This window comes from Anopheles aquasalis, chromosome 2, assembly GCF_943734665.1.
Source record: "Anopheles aquasalis chromosome 2, idAnoAquaMG_Q_19, whole genome shotgun sequence".
NCBI lineage: Eukaryota > Metazoa > Arthropoda > Insecta > Diptera > Culicidae > Anopheles > Anopheles aquasalis.
In genome coordinates, this window is record NC_064877.1 from 72,830,647 (window position 1) to 72,841,756 (window position 11,110).

Here is an 11,110-nt window from a genome sequence, read left to right on the forward strand (position 1 = left end):
GAGAATGAAGGGCAGAATTTTCATGCACGCACCACCACTACCTCCGACAGCCACCGGAACCACACGCCGATACAGTGGGTGAGCATCGCCGAGGAAGAAGAAGGACGAGGTATCGGTTTTCGCCAAACAATCCGGACACAACTGCGTGATGGGAAGGCTCCTGTGGCTCCGGTTGGTTTGCCGTGGGTTTTGGTACTTTCAAAGCAACACACGCACTCGCACATGCACGCTTTTCACTTCACTTCACTGAAATTACAAATTAGATTTTTTTTCCGTCATTCATTTTCTGCGAGACGGGAAAGGGGGGGTTTTTGGTGATCATAAAAGCATCGCAAGTAAATTGTGTTATGTTGAGCGACGCCGTTGACAGTCTAGTGGCGTTTATTCCCGTCTGAGAGAGACAGGAGAGCGACGGGATGACGAGAGCGGTCCTTCGTCGTTTCCCAAATGGAATGGTAATTCGAATGTCAATCGAACGGCTGCTTGTGACTCGATGTGCGGTCCCTAATGGCGACGACGACGAAGACGGTGACGGTGGCGATGATGATGAAGATAGATACATTAGTTACATAATAATAATCCAAACATTACTGGCCTTTGGCCCGCCAGTGGCGCTAGTGCGCTTGGTTCTGCGAATTGCGAAACTATTTTAGAAATCCTGCGCCACTCTCATCGTCCGATTGGACGGCGGTTAGTTTTGGTTCGCGCCAACGAGAACCAACGAGATCATTTGTCCACTGACGTTACTGACTGATGTTTGCCTAAGGGGTGCGCCGGCCTCCGTCCAAATGAGGGCCAACCGACCACCGGCACCGAGTTGCCGTTCTGACTAACGGACTCTGGTGGACTGGCGGACTGGCGGACTGGCGGACTGGGTGGTCCGTTCTGCCGTGACATCGGTGCCGCTAGTAGCTTCGATGTTTGTTCTGCTGTCGCTACTTCTGTTGCTGCTGCTGCTGCTGCTGCTGCTGCCGTACATCGCAAAGCACTCAGACGCAGAGGAGAGGACGCTTCTAAGCTAAGGGTGCTGGCCATCACCATTCCGGCACCACCCCGAAATCGGTGTGCTTTTTTGTTGAGAATTTTATTTTATTTTCGTCACTCCACTTCCACCATATTTGAGCGCTCGAAGCCGGTGGTGATGGGGAGGTTCGGTTGAGCATGAAAAATGGTTTTTTGGCCAGCCGCGACACACACTTACATCAGCACCGTTCGATCATTTACTTCGATTCTGGTCACCATCATTCATATCTAAGTGGGATGGACGATGGAAAGCCAGCCAGCCAGTCAGCCAGCCATGATGGCAAGTGACAGGCAAGACCCCGGCCAAAGGGTTTACTAATAACCGGTGACAACGGTCCGACGAGCCGGCGAAACTGTTCTTTGGAGTCCATTCTTTGGAGAGAGAGAGGGGAAAGGAGAAGTTTCTTGGTGGGAAAAGCGCCACCCAATCCCTCCCTCCCACCGGGAAACACATCAAAACTGTCAGCGGCCTCCGTTTCAGCTGTCGACTTATGACCTTCCGCCGGTTCAAGACGTGCCGGCTGTCACGCCCTGCGGTTTGTCCCACCTTCAACTCACGACCAAAGTTGCCTCGAGCGATGGATTCAGCTGGCCAAACGCACACAGAGTGAGACGCATGCATGCCAGACGCGCTTCGACAGAAATTCGCTTTAATTCAGCGTGCTTTCCCGGGAAGTACAGCCGGGAGCTATTACTTGCGGTGGTTCAAGGGTCAGGTCAGAGCTTACGATGCGTTTGTCTGTTGTCGTTCCTTGTCATTACATTGCATTAAGTGAATTGATTGAGTGGCTACCAGGCATTTAATACCGAACCAGTGGTCGATATGAATGTAAATCCACACAATGTTGGTGAGGAACTATTGTGACGTAAATTTGAGGAATTTAGTTCAACCGGCTCCATCTGCTTGAAGGAATGAAGCACATGCACAGAGTGTTAAGAGCAAAGCAAAACAATAATCCCAAAGGATTTGTTGTTGAGGATTGTCTAGAACGTTTACAGCAAGTTCTGTTATCCTTCCATTGGCAATTTCCTGGCGCTGACTAAACATCGAAGATTCGCTGAACGGAAACAGGTACCGGCTTATGTCAAAAGAACACATGCAGAGAGCTTTCCAATTGAAGCTAAGCCTTAGCAAATGCGATCACTTGGCCTCCTGTTTGTTTCCGACAGAACCGATTAACTGGAGTAGTTCGAGGAAGAAAAATTGTGACAGGAAAACGATGATAGAAGTGAGAAAAACTGTTTACTAACCAGAAGCAGCACCTCATATGCGATTTTTTTATTCCAGGTACGTACAAGAGCAGTATCGGCAGCATACACAAGAAAATCCTAGAAGCTAGCAATCAAATCTTCTTCTTCTACTAAACGATGAAAATATTCAGCAAATCAAAGAAATCAGTTCTTCCATGTTTCTCATGGGAAAACGTGTTGTGCTTGGTGCCCATCCGGGCCCATCGTGAGCATCAAAACGTCCCCAGCCTTGCTGGCACACTTAGCATAAAGTTGGCAAACAACAAGAATAACATTTGGAAATTCGAGGCTCCATTAAACCAGCTCGAATAACAAACTGGGCCCCGGGAAGTTCAAACGAAGCTCCAAACTGCTGACATCCGAGGAGCCGGCAGTGGCCCGTCACGGCCAAAGTTTCCCCCACGGTCCGGTCCGGTTCGGTTCGGCCCGGCGCGGTGCGATGAGTTCGTCAGCCAGCACAGCAGCAGCATGGGCCGGGCGTGACAAGCCCTGCCAGGATAGTGATTGCTGCTGGTGGTATTGGTGAACGCACCAGGCCCGGAGCGGGGTAAAATGTTAAGAAAAGTTACCTCAGGACACACTGGCGCACTGTATAAGCGACGATAAAGCGCCTCAGTGCGAGTGGGTAGTGACGAAAAAAGAAAACATGTAACGGAACGAAAGGAACTGGAACGCTGCTGCGGGCGAAATAATGAGAAACGACAAAGCCCGGAAACGGAAAGTCAAGTCAGAAAGCGACGGTGGTGGTGGCCGCAGTGCATAAAAAGGAGGCAAAAAGTGACGTCGAAAAAAGAAGGGGTTAGTGAGGGAGCGGGTGGTGCTAAACTTGCGTCTTTGCGAGTGAGTAGTGTGCGAGTGCGAGCGAAGGAAGTGAAAACTATCACTTAGGGCGATTGTTTGCCACATGCCGTTGCACAAAAGGCGCTGGTGTAAAAGTGAAAATGAACTACGGTTGAGCAGCAGCAGCAGTGCCACGCAAAGTCCCTTTGGTGCAGCACAAGGATGCAAGAGATGCATGATGAAGAGCTTAAGATGGGTCTCTTCCTTCTGGGTTTGTTGTTTTGTTTTTGGTTCTCTCTCTCTCTGCCGCGCGCTTGATTCTTTGGTTATTGTTTCTGGCCTGCCCACTTGGGCCAGCTTGGCCGCTCTGTGGCCAACGTACATAAATCAGACGGAAGCGGAAGCGGAAACGGAGTTGCAAACCACGCAAGGGGTTGCTGGGCCATTGACGGGTCGCTGGGCAGCCCGCTGCTGCTGCTGCTGCTGCTGCTGGTGGTAGCAGTAGTTTATCGCTCGCAATCATCTGTACAAATCTTTGCCAGTGCCAGCGCAAGTGTGAGCAAAAACCACAAAATCCTTTTTTGCCACCGCGGGCTGGGTGGGGGGAGGATGATCGCTTGGGCTTCCGGAATGTGGTGTTCCGACCGTGGAGTGAGTCGGAACCGGGTGTTCCTCTTGACATTTTTGTTGGAATCACGGATAAGGAAACAAATGGACACGAAAACAAAGGCAAGAAGCGGGTCTGCCCAAATCCAAACATCATCGTGTCCGGTGTGCAGCATTTTCGGGCAGGATCAGCGGTCGGACCAGCGGTGCCGGAATTTCGAAACATCGACAATGGTGGATGACAAAAAGTCATTCATCCGTGCACACTCCGCAACGCTCGAAAATTAACGAACAGGATATCCGATTATGTTTTCACCACACCACACAACACCAACAAAGCGTCTAAATCACGCGCCGGTCGGTCGCTTGGTCGGTACAAGAGGGCCAGCCTGGTGCCTTTTTTTTGTCCTCGCTTCGCTCCCTCTCTCTCTCTCTCTCTCTCTATCCCTGTCGGCTTTTATGTTAGCTTTTGAAAGCATCGGTCCCCTATCGGCTGGTAGTGATCGAACAGATTCCAAGCTGCTGATAGAAGAAAGGGAAGCAGAACAGGAAGTGAGAAGAAGGGGTGTGAAAAAACCCCCAAAAACCCACAATCAACCGAGGGACGCAGCCTGGCACGAGCGTTGGCGTTTTGGCGTCGGGGAATCACCATTATCATTAGGATTAAAGTCCTTCGGTCGGACGGGTGGACAATCGAACCCGTCCCCCTTTTCCCTGGAGTGGAGCTCACTCATTGCTCGTTATGTGGTGGTCCACCACAAGTCGCGTCCACTTTTTCTCTGTTCTGTTTCGGGCGTTTCGGTTTTTTTTTCTTCCTTTTTATTTTCCCTCCTCTTTTCTCATCCATTTCGATTTCGACGTCCGGTCAAGCATCGTCATTTTGTGGCCGAAATGGTGGCTTTTAGAATCGGCGTGGGGGATAGGGGATGAATTTGAATAAACTGTGTGTCTGTATTTTTTTGTCTTTGGCTATTTTATAACATCCAGGGCTCACCAATCATAACAACAAACGTGCGCTCTGGAATACAGACAACCGGGAACCGGGGATTTGGCGAAGCATTTGGCCAACCAGCATGGCCCCCATGCCGTCATTCAATGTTGTCGTTATGTTGTTGGTGGTGGTGGTGGCCACGCTGGCTCAGCAGTATGTATGGCTCGTCTTGTCTCGTCTGGGATTGCCGCCCACAGCGTAAGCCAATCTCACGCTCTACCCACGTCTTTTTCCCACCCTACGGTCGTCTCGTGGGGGGTTCGATGGTGGTAGCCGGTAATGTACGATTTGTAAGCCCGTTCCACCGGCGCGACGGGACGTATATCATAATTTTTCATCGTCTCCAAAGCCAGCCAGCCAGCTCCAGCCGTGGCGACGGTCCTCAATTTAGAATGAAGGAAGGAAATAATGACATTTTCAACGGACAAACTGCGATGTCCTTCGGTTGTGCGGGGATGCGGTGTCTAGGAGCGGTCTGGTCTGAAGATGGAGGTTGCCCGCAGGACTGAACCTATTCTAGACGAACCACGCACACAGCATGCCTGTCACGGTGCGGCTGGTGGCTGGGGTACGGACTATGAAAAGGGATCATGATCCACGCCGAAACCGCACATTCAGAACCCCCGGCGAGTAGTAACGAGCGGCGAATGGCCGCGAGACGTTCGTTCGAGCGGTGAAGGAACGAAGGAAAAAAGGCAACAAAATCCCTCCACTACGAACGCACGATTCAGAATGACACTCATTTTCACACTCTCATTAATCTCATCCTCTCAATCTCATTGCCTAGAGCGAAGGTGGAGAAGGAGGAGCTGTACCTCCCTTGGGGGGGGGGGGGAACTGACAACCACACACATACACAAACACACGCGTTCTCTCTCTTTCTGTATCTCTCACGGCGACGCACACTCCCAGTGATGTTGGTGGGGATGCTGTGGGAATAAAAAATGGGGATACATTTGCACGCACGAAAAGCGCTTCTGACACACATTCATCAGCGGGTACACCCCCGTACCCCGTAGCAGAACAGTGTGTGCGCGCGGCCGAGACCGAGAAGCGGACACAAGGATTGACACCAGCTAGAGATTCACCCCGTTTTCACTCCGTTTGTTTGTGCTCCGTGTCCGTAACCGTCACCGCCACCGTCCGGTCGTTGCGCATTTTCCGCTGGAATGGAATTCCACGCAAATGAGCCACCTCACCACTTCGTGCACGAAACCCTCGTCACACACAGCTTTGCACCACCACCAGCCTTCCGCTTTCGATCCTCGTGGGGGGGAGGTGGGGCTCACCAGCACAGAATAACACCTGCTCCATCATTACCTAAGCATGCGGTTGCTAACCATAATTAACGGGCACTCGGCGACAATCACTCCGAAAGGTTTCACGGTTTCCACGGCACCGGGCGAAAGGGGGTGGTGGGTGGGCCACGGTGGCACACGGTGTGCCCAGGAAAAGAGCCCGACAATCGGTTACTATGTGTGTGCGCGCGCGATGGGGACGATGATGACGATGGGGATGATGATGTTGTCGCCGACGACAAATCGGCCATCCGCTGCCGCTGAGGTCTCGTTCACTTCTGAGAGCGTGCGAGCGAGCGAGCGAGGGAGCGCGTGGTGCTCGTGCCCATCTGCCGAGCATCTCGCAAGGATGCTGTGAGCATGAATTTCAACATAAGAGATAATACCAGCATAGGCGAGCGCGTGCGAGAGAGTGAGTGGAAAACGGAGAAAGAGAGGCGCACCTATGCGTTTGCGAATGAGTAACCGTTTTAGTATGAAATATGAAATGTTTTGGAAAGGTTTCTATCTTTTCTTATATTTTTAATGGCTGTCTTGAGTCTGAATACGCGTCTTTAAACCTGTTTACGTGCAATCACGCTTCATAAATCGGTGATAATTGTAATGATTGGTACTAATTTCGTGCTCTCTAATCGACAAAACGTACTGTTTAAATTGAAACCGCGCCAAGGACTTTTCGAGTAGTTCTCAGTGACGATTGGCCCAGAAGAAAATCAGTGGAACGTCTATCCAAGGGGGAAAACCCTCCCCTCTGATTTTCCCTGGACCATACATTTTTTCCACGCGCTAGCCGTTTAAAAAATGGGTTGTCGCAGAAGTAATCGGGAGTAGTATGGGAGTCGAAGAAGTAGAACCTGAATTTATCATTTTTGTTTGGGGAAATGCAGTTGATAAAATCATCTTTGATATAAAGAAAAACTATAAAGCAATAAATCACAGTGGCTCGAATCGTTGAGGAAGATTTTGAACCTCTCCAACTGAATCTGTCCCCAGTCGACCACTTCCACTGTCGTGTCGTTCCTGTTAGTTAGCTGCATGTTAGTACGCAGTTGAAAACCACTCTTTTCTTGAAAAACGTTCCACCGAAATAAAAAAAACCGCACAAAAACTAGCGCCTCCGGATGTCCGTTGCCGCTACAAATCGTTCAAATCGGCGGCAAACAAACCGGGTTCTAGAGGGCGCTAACGAAACCGTCACGATGACAGCGGTCCGTCCGACACCTCCCTCCCTTAGCACAACAAAACAGCAAATCATCACGCCGCATCTCCGTTGCTCGTTCCTCGTTTTGCCGGATTTTATCCACGGAATCGTTTAAGAATGGTAGGTTACGGGTTCTGTATCGTGTGGCACAGCTTCTTATGGTGTTTCTTCTTTCGTTGATTCAGGAATCCTCGATTAAAGTGACGCCGAAAATGCCGTCGACGTTCAACGACTTCCCGGGTCATTTGGCTCCGCGGGACGAGAGCTGCGTCGCTCAAATTCAGACCGTGCACCCGCTGAAGCATTCGGAAGAAAATGTACGTATCCTAAGCCCTTTGTCCGGTTTTTTTTACTTACTTAAAATAATAAAAATTTTAGCCCTTTGTCCGGAAGTTTATTATTATACTTTGTATGGTCTTTTGCAGTACAACCAACATCGCCACAACCTCAACATGCAGATGCTGCGCCAGCGGGAAGGTTTAGCTGCCCCACTCAAGCTGACGATGGAGCTGAAGGCGGTCTCGAAGGTTGGCCACCTGCCGTTCCTTCCTTCTACAAACATCGCTCGTGATGTGCTCACTGGTCGCGACGAAATGATTGAGTTTTCGGACATTTTCAACACTCCAGAGCACCAAGAGATCATTCGTCAACCGCACGCCGTCATGGAGAAGGTGTTGGGCATCTGAATCTGTTAAACGGGAAGGTACATAAAGGAGCGCCAATAAATGTTCGGCTGATTCTTAAATACTAGTTTCGTATTTTAAGAACGTTGCTTTTGGATTTTCAGCAAACGAGAGGCGGAACGGAACCCGTGAAACGATTTTAGAACATCACCCAAGGCTGTATTTTAGAACATCTACAGTGGAGGTAATTCGTTTAATTATGTTTTACCTTTTGTAAATTATATGTTACAAAATTATCACTCTTCTCTCACTAAACAAATACTACCCGTTAAGTAGTTTATGTAGTGAATTTTATCGATTGATTTATTCCAATATTTGATGTGTTTAAACAAATTTCCCGCACTGAAAGTGACTTGAATACTGTTTGGGTGAAATTATTTTCTTGCTACGAAATTTGAATCAACCGTTTTGTAGAAAAATACATCAAGGGTGATTTAAGTTCAATATTATTCACACGAGACAGACATTTTCCACAAATTTATGGGCAGAGGGTTAAGTATAAACGTGGAAACTGTTTACTAGCTATTTCCCGGAAATGGCTTTGGTTCTTGGAAGATGGAACCATCCCGGGCAAATAGAAACTCCAGCGCTTCTGAAGCGGAACTATCACAGCAGGGTGCTTTTGGAAAATGCAATTGGGTAGTGTCGAAATAGCATAAAAAGAAAATACAGTAAAATAACTAGCCAAACTCTCACCAAACATGTTTGCGAACTATTTCTCTCCCGTTTGAAAGAGCTATTTCACTAGCAGCCGCAATCTTTCTGTCTCAAAATGCAAATTTGCATCGACATCAACCTCAATATTTCTTTCTAAAAATGCAAATTTGCATTCACACCAACTGCACATTAATTCGGTCTACTTTTTCTATAGATTTCCTGACAAAGCCAGACGCATTTATATGCATTTAGAAAGCAGTCTTACCGGTTTTCTCGATGCGATTCGGTTTGACATTCACCATCAGCCAATCGATCCAGAGACTTTGTGGGCAGTTTTTTCATGAACAACCATTTTTTATTGCTGCTCACACTGTGAACTGCGCTAATTTCTGTTGAAAAATAATCCATTTATCCAGCATTCCTGTTGAATTCGCATTGTATCCATTAATCACGCCTCAAGCATCGCCATCTTTAAGTCACTCTAATCCCCAGCATATCTACCGTGCAATTAAAATGTCTTGTTTTAGTTTTAATCTTCGATACCCCGAACCCGAACTGGAATGCATGCCTTCGAAATGGTCGCACATTAGCTACAGCCTTCCTAATTAATGGCCTGTATCGCTAATAAATGTCCGAAAATGGGAATTCGATGGCTCGTGGTACTACGATGACGATGCTCGACGCTCCGTCCGGCGCCGCAAGCTTGCACGCACAGCACGCACTGCCGCAAAAGCGACGCATTTTATGATGGGGATTCTCCCCGCCCAACCACCCCATTCCACTTCGAACCAGTGTGAATCATTCGCAGCATCGAGCATGATCGGGCGCGTTCTGCCATTAGTGTGTGCAGAAGACAACGCAGAACGGACAGGCTGTCCGGTGTGGATGTCCGCGTGAAGGTGGACCGAACGCACATTACAGCATCCCCGCATCTGATAGGCCGAGCGTAGAGCGGGGCGGTCTGAGAAATTTACTAATGGCCCACGTTGATTACGATAAAGGCATCATCATCTCCATCATCGTTGTTGTTGTCGTCGTCGTGGTCGTCGTGGCGGTGGTTGGCCCACAGTTTTATGTCTTCATTTGGCGCAGATAAAATGGTAGCCCTCCAGTAACAGCAGCGCCTGTTCTGCCTTCCGCTTGGCGGCCATTTTCTTTCCCACTTCGACGTTATCTAATTAATTTTCTCTCGGCGCGCGCGAAGAGCGTTTTATAGCGAGAGCAATTTGGTGCGGATATTTGTTCGTATTGATTAGGTCGTTCTAATAGGGGCGCATTCTAACCTAACCAAATTTGCCACAGCAACAAGAGGCCTTCTATGATGCCACATGCCCTACGGGTCGGTCTGAATGGTTCATGATCATATATGGTATCAAGCACCATGCTGGAACCGTGATTGCGTCGCAAAGCAACCCTTTTTAAGGAGAATCCATGCGGTTCCCTTCTGTACTCGTTTCGTTTGTTTGCTTCAAAAGTTGTGGAAAAAATATACTTCACCTCTCATTAATTCCGATTGTTTAGCCGGAATGTGAAATTCAATTCGATCGGTTTGGTTTCTACGTCGGGTGCCGCTCCCAATAACCGACGCATCGCACCACGAGTGCGTCATCACGTCGAAAGATCACTCTGCTCTCCCCTTTTGCTTCACTTTTTTTTTGGAAACGCTTAAGAAGCGTGCACACCTTGGAATCGCCAGCGAATCGAATGTGGAACAGAAAAACAAAACACCCGGGAGAAACCGCTCAAAAGAAGGGCAAAAGAGATCGGGGTAAAGCTACCGATGGTCGTCGGAAAGCGCACCCGGACACTGCTGAAGCTAAGCGGGACTGTAGGAGCGTGGAACGAGTGGGAACGGCGACAGAACAGTGAGGCTCGAACTCGAAAAAATGTTGATCTACCATCGCACTGAGCGGAGAGAAACTGGAATTAAAAAAAAAAAACAACAACCAACCCAGCACCCCCTACGTTATGTGTGTACTGGCTATGGAGAGCATTTATGACCCCGGGGGTATCATAAAACAAAAAAAAAACCGAGCGGCTCTATCGAGAACGGAACACCCGGGTCCGGGGTCAGACGGGAAGGGGAAGGCCGAGCGACCTCCGAGAAGAAGGCGACCTCTCCTCTCTCTCGAGCGCGTCTGAGTGTGTCCACCGACGCAACGCAAGCAGGAAGGCGGAAAAAGGCTACGGATAGCCTTTTTTTAAATTCGGATTTGGTGCTCTTTCCCAATTTTTACCACTCGTGGAGCTGACCAGCGTCCATGTTGGAATGACATGCGGAGACGATGCGCCTACCTTAATGATTGGTGGTGAAGCACGGAGCTTATCGGGTTTAATCGGATTGCTTTTAATGAGCTCCGCTTGCAGCTTCATCCCTTTGGTATCATACACGGTGGACAGGGTGAGCACGGTGAGGTCATAGCGTAGAGCTGTGAAGAAGGGCGGCGTGTGAGACTTAATGTGAAAGAAGGGCTGGTGCAAGGATCCAACATTCCACGGTGATCGGGCGATCTAGCTGCGACTTTCCCAGTTTGTTTTTTTCGTTCCCTTTAGTCCCCCTAGTCCGCCATTTGCAATGGCTCGCGTTGGTCAATCATCGTTTGATTCGACTCCGAGGAAT

The 11,110-nt window shown here is 49.1% G+C and overlaps 2 protein-coding genes across 3 annotated transcripts in view; one reads left to right on the plus strand and one right to left on the minus strand.

The window, feature by feature from the left end:
- Positions 1-6,191, minus strand: part of LOC126581121 (uncharacterized) — a 54,402-nt gene extending 48,211 nt beyond the window's left edge. The window contains exons 1-2 of one of the 2 annotated variants that reach the window (XM_050244586.1): positions 5,972-6,191; positions 1-246 (exon numbers count right to left, since the gene is read on the minus strand). The exon at positions 1-246 is cut by the window's left edge and continues 793 nt beyond it. The gene's annotated coding sequence lies outside the window, so the exon portion shown is untranslated. Of the gene's footprint in view, positions 287-5,971 lie in introns of both variants that reach the window. The other variant, XM_050244585.1, reaches the window with a different exon arrangement.
- Positions 6,192-7,161: 970 nt separating this feature from the next.
- Positions 7,162-7,895, plus strand: LOC126581756 (proteasome maturation protein). Its single transcript, XM_050245632.1, has 3 exons — positions 7,162-7,270; positions 7,336-7,467; positions 7,576-7,895. The coding sequence occupies exons 1-3, from the start codon at positions 7,268-7,270 to the stop codon at positions 7,834-7,836; spliced, it is 396 nt and encodes a 131-aa protein (XP_050101589.1). The 5' UTR covers positions 7,162-7,267; the 3' UTR covers positions 7,837-7,895.
- The last annotated feature ends 3,215 nt before the right edge of the window (positions 7,896-11,110 follow it).

Excerpts from the sequence above, each read along its gene's own strand:
- LOC126581756 (XM_050245632.1), top strand. Across the intron at positions 7,468-7,575 it reads TGAAGCATTCGGAAGAAAAT|TACAACCAACATCGCCACAA; the intron begins GTACGTATCCTA and ends GGTCTTTTGCAG.